The sequence below is a fragment of the Pseudoliparis swirei genome, chromosome 4 (genome assembly GCF_029220125.1).
Source record: "Pseudoliparis swirei isolate HS2019 ecotype Mariana Trench chromosome 4, NWPU_hadal_v1, whole genome shotgun sequence".
NCBI classification, from domain to species: Eukaryota; Metazoa; Chordata; class Actinopteri; order Perciformes; family Liparidae; genus Pseudoliparis; species Pseudoliparis swirei.
The window spans coordinates 27142299-27160809 of record NC_079391.1 but is presented as its reverse complement, the minus strand read 5'-3'; the positions used below and the strand labels follow the sequence as shown (position 1 = coordinate 27160809).

The 18511-nt window shown below is 41.6% G+C and overlaps 1 protein-coding gene across 1 annotated transcript in view; it reads right to left on the bottom strand.

Annotated features, from left to right (window-relative positions):
* The window catches only part of lrrk1 (leucine-rich repeat kinase 1), a 77628-nt gene that overhangs the window by 42017 nt on the left and 17100 nt on the right, over positions 1-18511 (bottom strand). Inside the window, exons 3-10 of the mRNA XM_056412011.1 lie at positions 17928-18118; positions 12017-12188; positions 11414-11593; positions 10459-10595; positions 8805-9031; positions 7024-7151; positions 5344-5507; positions 4608-4745 (exon numbers count right to left, since the gene is read on the bottom strand). Coding sequence (XP_056267986.1) covers positions 4608-4745; positions 5344-5507; positions 7024-7151; positions 8805-9031; positions 10459-10595; positions 11414-11593; positions 12017-12188; positions 17928-18118 — 1337 coding nt within the window. The remainder of the gene's footprint in view (positions 1-4607; positions 4746-5343; positions 5508-7023; positions 7152-8804; positions 9032-10458; positions 10596-11413; positions 11594-12016; positions 12189-17927; positions 18119-18511) is intronic.

Here is an 18511-nt window from a genome sequence, read left to right as displayed (position 1 = left end):
TTGCTGCTTCAAATCATTCATACACCGTCATTCAGCCATATTCAGACATTATCTGAAGTTAAATAGAAATCAAGAGCAGCCAAGTCTGTCAGAAAATACATTGAAATTATGACAAAGGTTGTTTGTGTTTTTAAAGCAGCCAGTTTCCCAAAAACAGATATGTTGTTACATCACAGATTTAAAAAACAAATACAATTCATTTAAAATGGAGGGACACAATAAATACTTTTCTCAAAATACCTGTTTCACATTGGGTTGTAGAATACAGTGGTCAAGATTACCAAGAAATCCAACTATTATTGGGATGAAGACCTGTGAGTCTTTCATTGGAGTCAAGACTCGAAGGATAAAGACCTGTGAGTCTTTCATTGGAGTCAAGACTCGAAGGATAAAGACCTAGGAGTCTTTCATTGGACTCAAGACTCGAAGGATAAAGACCTAGGAGTCTTTCATTGGAGTCAAGACTCGAAGGATAAAGACCTGTGAGTCTTTCATTGGAGTCAAGACTCGAAGGATAAAGACCTAGGAGTCTTTCATTGGACTCAAGACTCGAAGGATAAAGACCTAGGAGTCTTTCATTGGAGTCAAGACTCGAAGGATAAAGACCTGTGAGTCTTTCATTGGAGTCAAGACTCGAAGGATAAAGACCTTGGAGTCTTTCATTGAAATCAAGACTCGAAGGATAAAGACCTAGGAGTCTTTCATTGGAGTCAAGACTCGAAGGATAAAGACCTTGGAGTCTTTCATTAGAGTCAAGACTCGAAGGATAAAGACCTTGGAGTCTTTCATTGGAGTCAAGACTCGAAGGATAAAGACCGTGGAGTCTTTCATTGGAGTCAAGACTCGAAGGATAAAGACCTGAGTCTTTCATTGGAGTCAAGACTCGAAGGATAAAGACCTGAGTCTTTCATTGGAGTCAAGACTCGAAGGATAAAGACCGTGGAGTCTTTCATTGGAATCAAGACTCGAAGGATAAAGACCTGTGAGTCTTTCATTGGAGTCAAGACTCGAAGGATAAAGACCTGTGAGTCTTTCATTGGAGTCAAGACTCGAAGGATAAAGACCTAGGAGTCTTTCATTGGAGTCAAGACTCGAAGGATAAAGACCTAGGAGTCTTTCATTGGAGTCAAGACTCGAAGGATAAAGACCTAGGAGTCTTTCATTGTAGTCAAGACTCGAAGGATAAAGACGGTGGAGTCTTTCATTGGAGTCAAGACTCGAAGGATAAATACCGTGGAGTCTTTCATTGGAGTCAAGACTCGAAGGATAAAGACCTGTGGGTCTTTCATTGGAGTCAAGACTCGAAGGATAAAGACCTGTGAGTATTTCATTGGAGTCAAGACTCGAAGGATAAAGACCGTGGAGTCTTTCATTGGAATCAAGACTCGAAGGATAAAGACCTTGGAGTCTTTCATTGGAGTCAAGACTCGAAGGATAAAGACCGTGGAGTCTTTCATTGGAGTCAAGACTCGAAGGATAAAGACCTGTGAGTCTTTCATTGGAGTCAAGACTCGAAGGATAAATACCTAGGAGTCTTTCATTGGAGTCAAGACTCGGAGGATAAAGACCTAGGAGTCTTTCATTGGAGTCAAGACTCGAAGGATAAAGACCTAGGAGTCTTTCATTGGAGTCTTCAGGGGTGGCTGAGTATAAAACTGCTCCCTGAGTATAATATGTTCATTTGCCATACCTGTGCGTTTATCAACTCGTAGATACTAGAGGCCTCAGACTCGTTCACACATATACCGAAATCCCTCCTCTGTTATCTTTCTCACCCGTTCTACGCACACCCAACACCTCGTCACTAGGGGCCTCTGGAACTGTCAGTCAGCTAACCGCAAGGCACTTTATTTCTGGCTTTGCTATCGGCAATCGCTTTACTTCCTGGCTCTCACTAAGACGAAGACCCCTGCTACCCGGCATCCACCTCCACTATATTTTCACCAGAAACTGCTCTACATATAACCTCACTGTAACTCCACTTCATGTCTCTGACCACTTCTTCGTGTCTTACCATCTTTTACTCTTTGGAACTGACAACCCGCCCACATCAACAGTCTTTGCATCGCAACATTTGCACCGTCTCTCCCTCTTCTCTGGCCTCCTCTGTTCTATCTGCCCTCCCTTCAACTGACTCCTTCTCACTCATGCCTTCCATGCTGTCTCTGGGCAACTTCACACTGCTAAAACAGCCTCTCTCTCATCTGTCCTTATCCTTCTATATCTTTCTGTGGCATTTGACACAGTGAACCACCAGATCCTTATCTCCTCCCTTCAGGACCTGGGTATCTCAGGCACTGCGCTCTCCTTTTTATCATCCGATCTCTACGACCGCAGTTACCGGGTAACTTAGAGAGGATCTGTGTCTGAACCTTGCCCTTTCACTACTGGGATCCCTCAAGGCTCCATCCTGGGTTCCCTCCTCTTCTCTCTGTACAACAATTCTCTCGGCTCTGTCATTCCTTCGCGTGGCTTTTCCTACCATAGCTATGCTGACGACACCCAACTGATCATCCCGTTTTCAAAATCTGAAACATAGGTAGCAGCGCGAATCTCTGCCTGTCCGACTGACATCGCTCAGTGGATGTCTGCACACCACCTGAAAATCAACCCTGACAAAACGGAACTGCTTTTCCTTCCAAGGAAAGGCTCTCCCACCCACAACTTGACTACCACTTTCAACAACCCTGTGGACGCCACGACCGTGACTGCCATGAACTTAGGTGTGACACTTGAGTCAACTCTCCCTGACGGCCGACATTACTGCGACAACACGTTCCTGTAGGTACGTGCTGCACAACATCAGGAGAATATGTCCTCTTCTTACTCAGAAGGCAGCACAGGTTCTGGTCCAAGCTCTAATCATTTCCCGCCAAAACTACTTTAACTCCCTCCTAGAAGGACTACCTGCTAAGACCATCCGACCTCTGCAGCTCATCCAGAATGCAGCAGCTCGACCGGTCTTCAAAATCCCTAAATTCACCCACACTACTCTGCTCCTCCGCTCCCTTCACTGGTTACCAGTGGCTGCCCGCATCCACTTCAAAACATTGGTTCTTGCGTACCGTGCTGTGAACAGATCGGGTCCCGTCTACATCCATGGGAATATAGTCGAGCCTTACACCCGAGCACGTTCACTCCGCTCAGGATCTACCAATCGACTTGTGACTCCATCACTGTGAGCTAATTTAATAAAAGAGGTAGGGTGCAGTTCATTTATTTGCACGAAAGAAATACATACAACGAAACTATGTGTGTGTGTGTAACGTTAGTATGTTATACTTTAAGTTATGTCTGTGTGTGTAACTCCATAATAGTTATTATATTTAGTAGTTATTAGCAGTTATATAGTTATTGTAACACAGTCGGAAAAAACTGCGGTTCCACGCTGCTCCATCCGCAAATACCAAAATCTGGAATATTTGCTGTCCATTGGTGTAACGAGCTCCCCACTGACATCAGGACAACAGAAAGTCTCTACATCTTCTGCCGGAAACTACAAACACATCTTTTCCGACTATACCTTGAATAAACACAGAATAGCACTTACTTATGGTATTACTTATGGTATTTTTTTAGTTTGGCTATCTTGAAGAAACGTTACTTTCTTGATTCTTGTTGTTCTGAGTTTGTACTCATGGTGGAATGCACTTATTGTAAGTCGCTTTGGATAAAAGTGTCAGCTAAATGACATGTAATGTAATGTAATGAAAAGGAAAAAGGCTTCCCTTGAAACATAATTGAGAATGCAGTAAGGTTGTATGGGAATTAAAGACATGCTTGGAATCTCACAATACAGAGCCTAAGTCTGTTGGAGACAAGCAGATGAATGTGTGCGCTGCTACTTGGAAAAGGGTTTCATATGAAGTTAGTCATGGATTTCTTCGCTTAGGCAAGATAATTTTCTCACATGGGAGGCAGTCAAGGAGATGTGACGAAATGTGATAAGAATATTTTCAACTTTTATCAGTCAGAATTTAAAACTATTTAACTGAATATTAATTAAACTGGCAGTAAATATGCATTTTTATTACGTTTGCTTTAATGTATGTTATCATTTGGTGTTAATAAAATATTTAAACTCCAGTTCATTTAGATTAACGCAGTATTTAAAAAAAAATCAAACTAAGGTTTTTCCACTGAGAAGGTCAGACTGTCTGTCGTATAACACATGTACACCAGATCTGAACCACTCATACATTTCATTAATATACAGGAAAGCATTTTGAATGTGAAAGATTCTCTGAAATCATCCATATGAGCTACTTCAGCACAAATCTGTTTCTTGTTTCAGGCCCATCGTTGTACTATTCAAGTTGGTCCAAGTGCTATATGAATGAACACAATAATAATAATGTTTATTAAAATGATCATTATATTACTATCCGGATTCTTCTCAGCTGCAGAACTAGAATCAACGACTCAAACATGAAGCCAACCACAGAGCAGCAGTGCCACCTGGAGGCTGCTTGACAGATGACCCACAGAAGTCTGGCTACTTTCTAGATTTTTTAGATGAATGCATCTGTTTGTATTTCACTCAAATAATTGTCACTATTAACTCTCCAGCTCTGTGCAGAGTAACAGATCCAGATGATGGTTCCTACCTCCAGCTCAAAGATGTAAGAAGGCAGCTCCTTCAGGCTGTTGTCCGAGAAGTCCACCTCCTGCAGCTGAGTTCTCCAGAAGATGGAGACGGTGTTTGGAAGTTTCTCGATCACGTTGGAGGAAGCTTTGCATTGCTTCTGTGGAGGACGAGAAAGAAGAATATCCATGCATGTGTTATTATGTCAAAACATAACAATTTCAGTTCACTGACGGATTTCTTTAACTTGGTAACAGTACCATGTGATTTTAAATATTTCAGGAAATATCTTTATAAAGAGTCAATAAAAAGATAATGCAGCCCTAACTTTATCGTACTCTCTCTGTTATTATTATCTCCATGAGGAGAATAGTGTGATTGGTCGTGTGAGTGTGCACCTCTGTGTCTGTCCACAGCTAATCTAGCATAGTGCATTCATTGCCACTTGTTTTTGAGCTTGAATACAATATATTTTGTACTGCCCAAAATCCCAAATTAGAGAAGTAGGCATGATAAAAAGGATATGACTTATAATAGTAACAGTAACAGTGGATATAGTAGAATGATAAAGATAAAAAAGCAGTAATGGTATAGGCAATAGAAGGGTCTTATCAACATGTTTCATAAAATAAGCTCAAGACTTTCATACCTAAAACATCAGGGATTGGAATATTCTATTTTGATTGAAAGAAAACTAAAAAAAATCAGCAGATACATCAAACAGGAAGTGGGTCATTATTAGCAGTGTAGTTTCTGACCAGTGGACAAGCCCAGGGGTCAGGGAAGCTGCTCAGTGTGTTCCTGCACACGTTGAGGAAGCTCAAGGATTTCAAACAGTGCATGACCGACGTGGGCAGATCGGTCAGACAGTTATCGGACACATCGAGCTCCTCCAGCTTACGAAGACCGATCCAGTTAGTAGCTGAAGGAAAAGAAGAACACAACCAAAGTCTAAATCAGACCTGCAGTAATGACCAATCAACAACGAGAAGGGCCTTCCAGCTGTTGTACTTCATTATTAGTAAAATGCTCAACATAATGGTTAATAAATGGCAACCTCTATTTATCTGACATTAGGTATAATAACTACCAACATGAGACAAAAGACATTTGTGGGACATTTTCATATTTAATTAAATTAAAACATAATGCCTTTGACCACGCCTGTCTCTGGCAGGGATTTAAATAAATACTACACAGCACCAAACACGTTAGTTTTACTGTGTGGTTTACTTTTAATCTCCTACAAAAAAGTGTTTGTCTTCAATAAGATAATATGTGCTCTCTAACAGCAGGACACAGAAGTGTGAGGACATGACAGGGTATTTGTATTGGTAAACAAACAAATATTGAGCAGCTTCAGACCTGCAGGATGATTTAAAACCTTCCAGTTGGGTTTCAGGATGAGTTTAAGTCAAGCGCACCTGAGCATCACGTCGGAAACAGCTCTGGTGCTGAAGTCTAGAGGTTGCCATACTCATTGTCATTCATGTATTTGTATGCATATTTTACAAAAGCACAAGAAAAGCTGTTTGGAAACGGCAACAAACCTCCTCCACTGAGAAACAAAAAAAAGTTTACACTTGCTTGAGGGTGGTTTTTGCATAAGTAGAAGAGTTGATGCGCTAAATATGGAAACAAAATATGGGCCAACTGTGAACCAAACTGCACTGTAGCATAGTTTATTTGCTCCAAACCAGTTGAAGGAAACACGGCTATTAAAAAAAGAAAATAATTAGTATTTCAAAGTTTGCTTTTCTTGACAATCAAATGGAAACTTCTCAAAATCCTCTTGACATGCAATAGACAGCAATTAAGTTAATACAATATATTCTTAAATCTATATGAAAATGTTCTTCCTACATTTAAACAAGTTATATATACACTACCGTTCAAAAGTTTGGGGTCATCCAGACAATTTTGTGTCTTCCATGAAAACTCACTTTTATTTATCAAATGAATTGAAAATTGAATAGAAAATATAGTCAAGACATTGACAAGGTTAGAAATAATGATTAATATTTGAAGTATTAATTTTGTTCTTCAAACTTCAAGCTCAAAGGAAGGCCAGTTGTATAGCTTATATCACCAGCATAACTGTTTTCAGCTGTGCTAACATAATTGCACAAGGGTTTTCTAATCAGACATTAGTCTTCTAAGGCGATTAGCAAACACAATGTACCATTAGAACACTGGAGTGATAGTTGATGGAAATGGGCCTCTATACACCTATGGAGATATTTCATTAGAAACCAGACATTTCCACCTAGAATTGTCATTTACCACATTAACAATATATAGTGTGTATTTTTGATTAATGTTATCTTAATTGAAAAAACAGTGCTTTTCTTTGAAAAATAAAGACATTTCTAAGTGACCCCAAACTTTTGAACGGTAGTGTATATATATATATATATAGGAGTTTCATAGGAACATACTGGATGGGATGTCAAACAGGACAGTGAGCTGGTTCTTTGCAGCAGAAAGTCTCTGGATGTTGGTCAGATGGAGGAGTCCGGGTGGCAAACTGGTCAGCTGGTTCCGAGAGAGATTTATCTGCTGTAAACTGAAGCAAAGGAGAGAGAGGGAGGCTGAGAGGGAGACAGCTGAGCATTTCCTCTGCATGACACAAGCAGCTACATTCAGGACCGAGTCATTTCATCCGCGTCCTTTACTCACTTAAAGGCTTCGCGAGGGAAGAAGAAAGAAAAATAAATGTAGACTTTATTTGATTTATTTTAAATTCTTCTCTGCATTTGACCCATCTTACTTATTAAGGAGCAGTGGGCTGCAGTGAAGGTCCCATGGAGCAACTCGGAGTTCAGTGTCTTGCTCAAGGACACTTCAACATGCAGCTGCATGTAGCAGGTTCGATCCCCGGGGATCGAACCGGCTACCTCGTGGTTTACGGGACGACTGCTCATCCCCATGAGCTACAGCCGACACTCAATATTTTAACCACCATGATTTAAAAAAAGAATAAGCGTGTCTGTAATTTGAGCCAAAGAGAGGAGATCAATACTACTTTAATGTCTGTGTCCTGTAACAGAATTAACCTGTTCAGCCTCGATTCGCTCAAAGACTGGAAGCAGGAGGAAGCGATGTATTTACAATAGATGACAGTATCTGTATTGAGCACATGTAAAAACAGACAACGAGACATCGTGGTTTCAGGAGGACTGCATTGGAGTCCTTTATTGACCAAACACGATAAGTCATGTCCTCTTTAGGATGGATTGGTAAATCCCTTGCTTGCTAACAAGACACACCATCATTGATGTAAAGATGGTTAGACACTTGGGAGTATTCAGATCCTTTACTCATGGTAAAAGCACAGATAAAACAATAAAAAGAGTAAGAGTATGTAAGTAAAAGTCCTGCATTCAGAACATGAACTTTAAGAATATTTATTCAAAATGTGTACTTGAGTGATACAAAGTTAAATGAGCAGCAATCAATGGAGCCGAGGTGGAGCAAACAGTTTTGGGTTCCTGGGAATCAGCATCACAGAGCACCTGACATGATCATCACACATCTCCATCCTGGAGAAAAGAGCTCAGAAACAAAAGGAAACTTATAAAGTTGCGACCTGTCGAGCCTTTACCCAATGTCGAGGCTATTTTATCACGGCTAATTATTTAAAAAATGGCTTCCATCATAATTAAGATGAAATACACTGACTAGCCGCGACCCTGATGATGTGTGACAATATATTTTGTCACAGCTGCATTTAGTGCCAGACAACCTTATGCTATATGTGTAACAGTTTAGCTCCACGCCATCCTTTTTGTAATAGTTGTTTTCATCCTGTCACACCATCTCGTCAATCCAACTCCCCTCACCTGCCTCTGATCACTCCCTCGTTAGTCCCTCATTCCCTTCACCTGGTCCTCACGCCCTTCTCACCTGCAGCCCATCCCCTCATTAGTCCCTCACTATTTAGCTCCCTCACTTCCACTTGTCCTCTGCCAGATTGTCTTGTGTTTTCGTGCCAAGTTCTCCAGCGTTATTAGAGTATATTCCTGACCTGCCTGTTCTGACCCTACCTGCCTGCCCTGACCTCTGATTCTCTGCCCTGCCCCTTTTTGGACTCGTTTGCTTCTTCGACTGATCTCCCGGTTTTGACCCAGCCTGTTTCCAACCAAAGACAGTAATCTTTGTTACTCCTCTCTGAGTCGTGCGATTGGGTCCACTCTAATAGCGTCGTGACAATATGTACCTTGAGCAGATGACCTCCTGGGAGTTTTGAGCATCTGGAAGCTCTTTCAGCAGATTGTTGGAAAGATCTAGAGTCTGCAGGTGGATGAGACCCCAGGGCACCACAGAGGGCAGTGCAGTCAGGCAGTTGGACGACAGATCCAGGTGGGTGATCCGTGAGGAGACATCCATGAACCAGTCCAGCTCCAGCCAGGGCAGTTGCAGACCTCTCCAGCACACAGTGACAGTCTGGACACACAGACGACATGGAAGCATGAGGCGGGGCTGAGAAGCACAGCTGTAGGACTAATTCAAACCCTTTGATTAAGGATATTATGAACTTAACTATATTACATTGTGATAAATAATTGAAGTGAATGTGTAAACATTTGCCAGTGACAGCAGGGAGTATGTGTGCTGTTTGAGATGAATTGACTAATTATTGATAACCTCGAAGGTAACTTCAATCATATGTAAATCCTGCACTTTGTTTCATATACATTTTGGAAATTTTCAATTCCTTATACTTTTTTTAATTTCCATTGGATATGTATGTGCTGCGGAAAACTGACCTTTATCACGTATAACTTAAATATGAACATTTTCAGTCACTAGAAGTTGTAAAATGGCCTTCAGAGGTAAATTTTAATTTTTTCCATGATGAGTTGTTTTGAAGTAAACACAAAGACACACACACACACTTGTTGTTACTCCTCTGGTTGTATAGAAGTCTATGCTTCATGCGTTTAAGCTGCATTCTTTCTACTGACCACCAGGGGGCTACTCCTCTGGTTGTATAGAAGTCTAATGACTCTACTTCTCTTTTGATTTATTCCCTGAGTAAACATTGTAAACAATTCAATTCAGTTTATTTTGTATAGCCCGATATTACACATTTGGGCTTTACACTCTGTACACATACGAAACATGAGTTTATGGTCTCGATCTCAAGTTTCAAGTCTTCTTCTATACAGCATAATGTCAATTTAGTAAATAATGCTCCATTTAGAGTCAAATAGACTACAAAGCAGAGTATGCTTTAGGGCGGGGCTACAAGGTGATTGACAGGTCTCCACCCCGTTGTCTGGTCTTGCAACTGTCTGTTTTTTCATCTGACAACTTTTGGCCTTTCACAGTGCGTTGACACTTCAGGAAAGTTATTTGTAACATTTTGGTAGCTTAAAAATTGCTTCAATGATCCATAAACAGTGTTCGATTGTACTTGGCTCCACTCTCTTGAGTAACTTCTGGTTGTAAAAAAACCAAGATGTGACGGCCAAAATGCCGAAATCGAGGCTTCAGAACTTCTAAAAACTATTGGGAGACATCACTTCTTATATGGTCCATGATCTCAACTTCCCATAGGCGGTCTGTCCTGTGCATTAATTTCTCCTCTGAGAATCACTTCAACTATTACAAAAGTAATATATGTATTTTATGGCCTATATTGACAGATGTGTTGCATAGTGTGTTGTTTATTTTGCAACAACACACACACACAGAACACAGTGGTGCCATTCTGCTCCCTAGGGTTTGACTCAATCCTGCAGAGCTCTGAGAGATCTTCTATTGTTAATTATAAATCCTGATTAACGATGGCGCTCTGCTGCGACAGCCTCACATGCATCGGTTCAGAAACACGGTATCATTAACCCCTTTGTTTCCAGACCACAGACCTCCTCTCCTTCTGCGTTGGAGGCTTCCTGTAGTTTGAGTCTGAGGAGGTGTTTGCTGAAAGCCGGGTGGTCCATGAGGGTGTATGAGGAGAATCCTGCTCCATTCTGCAGCAGGAAGTGAGCTATCTCCTCATTACCTGCAAAACAAAACAACACATTCGCACACACACTTCATGCGCTCTGCAAATACAATGACATGCTTCTAACGCATGCTGTCATCTTGCAGTGTGGGGGGGCCGTGTGCACATGGCCACTGCAGACTGTGTGGGAGCTTACTGTGTGAAACAGAAATCTACAGTATCTACAGAAGGTTCAGAAAAATCATTCAGAAAAATAACATCGCATAAATATAAATTAATGCTAAGACCTTTTGATCGGATTTGTTTGTTGGTCAGACACGACATCTTTATTCATCTAGTACAGTGGTCCCCAAACTACGGCCCGCGGGCCGGATCCGGCCCGCCTCCCCATTTGGACCGGCCCCCTGAACAATACCAGAGACGCGTTCCGATTTATTATTTTGTTCACCTGGCCCGCTGCCGTTGAGATTGCAGTGAGACGCGGAGAAAATGTGAAGTGGTGCTCTTCGCAATAGAACATCTTTGATGGGACGTGTCGCGTCTCGGCCAATCAGCGTTCAGATGTCCACAGCGTTTGGGAAGTTAGGTTAGCTTGAATGTTAGTCCGCTACATCTGCTGCTGTCACGCTGCACGGTGTAGCGATACTAACAAAGTACCCGTACGTTAAAAACGATGTGATTTAGCATATTTTTAGTATCGATACTTCATTAAAAGAGCGATCAGAGCGCACGCGCTGCTTCGCTCCGTTAAATGCTGTCTGCACGCGCAGCGCTCACAGAGCGAGTGGCGCGCGCATCGCTCAGCTGTGATGCGCGCACACAGGTGAGCACAATTGTTTCTGTGGTTGAAGCACAGAGGAGATGCGTCCCCCTACCTGCTCGTGCAGCAGCGTACAGCGGCAGCCCAGTGATCACAGCAAACTCATCGCTGTGGATGGCACAGTCCTTGGCATCGGCGTCGTAGTCGTGGACCAGCAGCTGGACCACGTCCAGGTGACCCTGCTGGCAAGAAGTGGCCAGCATCCAGTTCAGCAAATCTTTCCTTAGACATGGACCTGAGAGGGAGGTTGGAGACCCAATACCAGTAAGGGGAGATGAGCTGAGGAAATACTATACTTCATTATTAAACACACGCAGTTTTCTGTCTGAAAGAATATTTCAACAATGATAGTTGTTATTCCAATCACCCTGATAGCATCCCTATGACATTGTCGGGGGTTATTTTCTCATACTTGAGAGCTTTTCCAGAGACACAGGGCACATTATACAATGGAAAAGTATGACACATTTAACAGACTTTTACATTAAAAAAGCTGGAGTTCCCAGTCTGTACTTATTGTACGGTGTTAAATCAGAAACGGTAACACTACAAATATCTCAATACATTAACTGCAGGACATAAACTAGCGTCGAAATGAAACTAAAGACTCGTCCTGATCCATAAACTGAGAATGTTGAGAGGTTTATTTCCCTCTTACCAGGTATAGAATCCAGCAACTCTTTGACCAGCCCGGCGTGGCCGTAGTACGCTGCCAGGATGGCTGGGTTGCTGTTGGATGGCTCCTGGGGTACAGTGATACGGGCTTCTTTCAGGAGGTAACACACACTCTGGAGATCATCATGCTGAATGGCCAAACACAGGAGACGCACCTGTGACAATACACACGAGACAAACATATAAATAAGATGATATATATACATACCTGCAAACTCATGAGGGGTGAAAAAGGTGACAATGGGGTGGGGGTTCTCTGCTCTGACTGTCAGTGCCCACAAACCCTTCTAATAAGAATATAATATATATATATATATATATATATTAATAGAATAGTTACAACACCTTGAAAGATGATGGTGAACCCGGTAAGATGGCCGCCACACCTTGAAATATTCAGTAATATATATTTTGCATGGGCCCAGGTGTGAATAGGAGCGAGGCCCATTCAGAGAGATCTCTACGGCCCACTTGAGCGACAATCACACAGGTTAACAAGTCCCACGTTACACTATTTTACAAATCAAGTAACTTCCTGAATTTTGTGCACCTGAACACTTTTTTAATTCCTAAATTATTTTAGAAAATTAATTCCATTCGTTCCTCTTTGATCCAATAACCTATAATATATAATAAACCTTCCCACCCACCCTGTCTGTGATTTCCCATCAGAGGCCCCCACCCCGGGAAGTGGCTGAATGGAGAAGGGGTGGGGGGGTTTCTGTGAGATTCACACACTGAATTCCTGCTGGAAATCACTCTATATATAGACTCTGGTTCGGTGCTCCGTGACGTCACTAGCGACGTCACAGCACAGAACCAGAGTGCATACATGTCATGTGACAATGTTTCCATGGTGACGGACAAGGTCACGGAGATCGAAGGCACTGACAAGAAGTGACTTCCACCAGGAAACCTGTTTAAACTTTATATGCACGTTGTGTTTATATGTACTTATATGTATGCATACTACTGTTTATATCTGTCACGGGACACAACATTTAACTATCTAATCTTTCATGGAACAATGTAATTCTCAGGCCAGCAGATCATTGTACAATTGTGCTAAAACGCTAGCGCGCGATTAGCACCCGCTAGCTAAACGGCGCTAGCTTTAATTCACTGTCTTCACTTTAACTTCTACACAGTTAATAACTGTCAAAATATAAGCGAGCGAAAATAACATTAATATATATATATATGGTGCGTATGTACGTTTCTCACCTGTAAACACCAAGAGACTCGCATCAACAGCTGCGTCACTGTCTGTGTTATGCTGGTCAAACTTGTTTGTTTAAGACAAGAATTACGGCACCAGTCATGGCAAAACCCGCTACTGCCCCCTAGTGGCGAACACAAGTATAACAATATTTAAAAATCATTCAAATTAGGAAAATGGAAAAGCAGCACATCTTCAAATTTAAGAAGCTGGAACCATAAAATGTTTTTTTAAATTATTTAAAGTGAAATTATTATCAACAATTGTTTTCTTTTTTTTCTTCTCTTAAGCAACTAATTGATTAATCTAATAATAATTTTAGCTGAACTTTGGTAGTTTTACAACAAAATGTATGAAGTAGAAATATTATTAATAATATAATGATAGAAATGACAAATATGCGTTGTCATTATATATCATATGGTTAAAGTCATTCATAAACCAACTTCCCTTTCTTTGGCCTGAACAACAAAGACTCGTGAACTCTGCTGAGCCATGACTCTGTTCCTTGAGTCTGTTCTGCCTCTACCTGGCTGTCACTAACATTATAACTTCTATACGATACCTGCCATAAATATCATGATACCAGAATTCGATACAATACCATAAAAACAATTATGATACCATAAATACGATACTGGTATATTTATCTATAATAGCAATAAATAAAACATCTGTATGGTTCACTTTTTACCAACTTTTTCAACACTTAACAAATGGCAGTATTATTAGTATTAATACAGCCAGATATGAATGAAACTACATGGTTCCATCAAAGCATTGATTATACACTATGAGGCCTTTAGTCAGTATTTGACCAGATGATACAGAGTTCACCAGGATGAGCAGCTGTAGAGTTACATAACTTTACAGACTGTCTGCCTTGGAGACAAAGAACTGAAACATTTCACTTCTGGAATCATCTTTTACTTCTTTTTTTTTTTTAAGCTGAATACTTTAAGTCTCAAAAGCTCCGCCACTTGACGCCACTCGCTGTGAGCGCTGCGCAGGGCAATGCGTGCAGACAGCTTGACATGGAGCAGCGCGTGCGCTCTGATCGCGCGCTCTTTTAATGAAGTATTGAAACAACAAAATATGCTAAATAATATCGTGTTTAACGTACGGGTACTTTGTTAGTATCGATACATCGTGCAGCGTGACAGCAGCAGATGTAGCGGGCTAACATTCAAGCTAACCTAAACCCCGTCGACATCTGAACGCTGATTGGCCAAGACGCGACACGTCCCATCAAAGAAGTTTTATTGCGAAGAGCACCACTTCACATTTTCTCCGTGTCTCACTCCAATCTCATAAATGCCGGCCGGCCAGTTGACCCCCCCCCCCCGCCCCCCACCCCAAAACAAAAACTCTTCGGATCTACACGATTCACGTGGATTACCTATTTTGATTTCAAAACGGTGAATTTCACCGAAAGGTGACAAGTTTGCAGGTATGTATATATATATATACATATATATATATACACATACATACATATATACACATATATACAGTATATACATATGTACATACCAGTGGCGGTGCGTCCATAGAGGGCGCTAGGGCGCCGCCCCTCTTAAAATTTTGAGATGAAAAAAAAGAAGAAAAAAACAAAAATACATCCTGTCAAAAAACATCATATGCCAAATCATTTAAATAGTAAATATACCGTGTTGACGCGCTAAATGTGTGTGGGAGACCGTCAGCCTGTCAACAACCACTTAAGTTAATGTGAAAAAATATAATATATCGCCACTCATCCTCATGGAGAGAAGTCCCTCCCCATTTTCGGGGCACCGGCCCAACGTGTGTGCGCGGCAGCGAGCAAACATTTCACAGTCGTTTCGGCAAGGACGGCTTCTCATTGGCGGATGAAACGTGAATCTTGGGGCACAAAAATGTGCGCTCTGGCCAATGACATCGTTAGATATCTATCTATCTATTATTTCACGTGATTGGACTATTCGGCAGATCAGAAACCGGTATCGTTCCCTCAGCCAGAGAGCTCCACGGAGCTACGGGAGCAGGTTGCTAACGGAGCTGGTCAGCTGGAGCTCAGTGAGTAATGCGCTGTTTAGTTTCCCCTGTCTGTTGTTCCAAAGTCCTGGGACTGAAACTCTCTGGACTACAACGGGGTGAGGGATCTAAAGAGCTTCAGACAAGTGTAAAGCACGAATCTTGCCACAGTTATCTAGCTAAGAGCGTGAAGCTAACTCGCTAACAGCCTGAAGCTAACCCTGTTTGCAGAGCAGAGCAGCAGAAGGAGACCGAACTGGCATCGAAAACACAACGAAGAAGTTCTGAAGAACAGACACATTCCCTCAAGAATAATGGAAACAGGCTGGTTACAGACATGATTGACTTTAACCAGAGTTATTGAGAAGTTTGCCAACTTTAAAGAGAGGAGGCTACTTTTCTTTACAGTAGTGGGGTCTACTCTGTCAAACACCCAATGTAACATGTGCTGCATCTCTTTCTGACTCTATTCTGCTCTGAACCTCTTTCATGTGAGGGTGAAACTCTTTTATTTTGCAAACCTCTGAAACCCAGCCCAATGTTCCTTAAAGCTGCTCTGAACCTTTCATGCCCAAAGTTACAGTGTGTTGATAGTTGTTATTGGACAGTGTTGAGCACGCTGTGTTCTTTAAATAAAGCTTTGTTTTTTACAATATTCTACTCAAAACCTCTTTTCTTCTCATTGTTGAGTGCTATTTAAACTGCGCCCCCCCCAAAACAAATTTCACCAGCCGCCACTGGTACATACATATATATATATATACATACATATTAAAATATTGATACAAATGATCGTATCATGTTTTTAGTGGATTTAATGGTGTTAAACTCCTAAAACTAATAGACAGGGGTGCACATAACTGGTACGCAGGTACGCATGCGCGAAGATAATCAACAATGCGTAATGCCACTTGTGTTACTTCGCGCCTTTGAGTACTTGACCGATCTGATATTTATCGTCTCCACACAGCAGCATGTCATTCTGTCTCTACGTGTCGCGTTAACTCTTCTCGGCTCTCCGTCTCGCGCGCTGCAGAGCTCCGATGCCGGCGTGTGCGCACATCGGGACGGAGCAAAAAAAAAGTCCCCCCCCCCCCGTAGGTGGACATCAAAAAAACTTACGCTACATATGGAGTGAGTACCAAACACCATCTCCCGGTACTCACCTGAGTAACTCACTGAAAAAGTTATATGCACCCCTGCTAAAAGACACAGTTATCATCACTAACAGAGTAGATATTGGTTTTGTAGCCTGTTATACAAACTGCATTGAGTATTTTTACACAGTGATTAACTGATGAACAATGCCCACAGGAAGTCTTTCAAGAACATTTTATGAGATCAAGTAGCTAATTGTAATGGACAATAAGGGAATTTTGTTTCACGATTTATTTTAGAGTTTAGTTCCTGGTACTATTTGTTTTCCTGTGAACATTGGCATATTGGCTTGGATGTTCAGATATCCTCCCATCTTTTACAGAAAAAAAATAATCTTTCGAGATTTTAGTTTCCCAATTAGAGAGTTTTTACACAAAAAAATTAAAAACACGGCTCATAACCTCAATCAGGATGGACTTTTAGAGTAAATGAAGATATTACCTTGGCTAATAGTGAGGTCCTTGATATGATAAATAGCCACTAACTTACACAATGTGTGGGGAAAACAAGAATTATGTGAATTTCAGAATGCAAAGCTTCCTTTAAATCTAGATCTCCATTTCTCCAAAGCAGGACCACACTGGCCTTTCAAGGAATACAATCATATAATTGGCTGTAGATGAAAAGGGAGGCACTTCGGCCACTCTATTTTCTTATGGACGTGTCTGTTTGTTCTAATAGGTTTGCACTTTACACTGTGGGTTAGCACCACCCTGATCACCACACCACCAAAAGAACATGTTGATGTTTCCTTTTCACCACACACAAATCCCCTCACCACCATCAAACCTTTTATTTTGGGATCTAGGTTGAACCCCCTGAAAGAGTCCCAGACGTAACATTTATAAATGGTTCTAACACAAACAATAATGATTCGGGTATTCTACAATGTCTGTAGGACATGGGGACAGGTATTGTGAACAAGTCGAAGAACCGTATATGTTTTTAGTATAGCACTTTTATGTCTAATGAAGTAACATTAAAGATGATTGGCAAGTTATTTTTTAAGGCTTTCTTTCCTGGTGAATATCTGGAGAACCCTTAGATGTCTATTGCAATCGACCCTTATCCCGATCCCCAGTTTAATAACTTTTGCTTTAGATCTCCACTGACGCCAAGTTTTATTAAATACATTTTAAATGCTTTAAGTTTTGGATAACAGACTATAGATCCCTGAATTGATTACATGTTTACGTTACAACCTGAGTGCAACTTCTAATCTTGTGTGTTGGTTTACATTTGCATCGTGGTTGTTTGCAATGTTGACTGTCTTAAAATGTTTACATTTTAATTACCACATACACTTACTGACTGTAAATACAGTCATACTAGAGGCACACGATATTCCTCATTCTAGTCTTACAGAGGGGGTATGGCTGACAAAATATATAACTAAAGTAAAAATATTGTTTCCACACCATCATATCACTGTTACCCAGTTTCCACTCCACGTAACCCATAATGTCCCAGCATCATGTATAATGCTCATGGATGTGCTCACCCCGTTGATGTGAGGCATCCCTGCGCTGCACTCCACACAGCAGGCTTGTTGGATCAGCTCCCTGGCAGCCTCCCCCTCTCCATCCGCATACGCTGCCTGGATATTCTCCAGAGTCGGAGAGGGAACCAGTGGGGAGCCGTGGCCCGGATCCCCCATCAGCGATGCCTTGGCCCCCATTTCGGCCCCAGGGCCTGGTGGAGCAGAGGACATTAGAGTTAAGAGAGTATTAGTGAGGAGGAGAGGGAAGACATGGAGGTTTGTGGCAGTAGGCCAACCATGAAGGATGAACACGTTGTATGACTGCACTCCTGTTAGCAGCGTGTGTCCACAACTAGGTCATCTTATTAAAGAACGCTCTCATGGCATGAAGAGGACGGCTGCATGAATACGTGCACACTATATATTGTCCACGTCTTTCCCTTGTCCCCTACCGGATTGATGTCTTTATTAGTGTCATTGTTACCCGGAGTCGCTTCCTGTCTTTTTACCGGTCGTCCACCAGAGTTTTTATGTTGAACCTTTTGTCAGTAAAATAGTTTTTTGTTCCCTTTACCTGGAATTCTGCCTGGTTATTCTGCACCTGA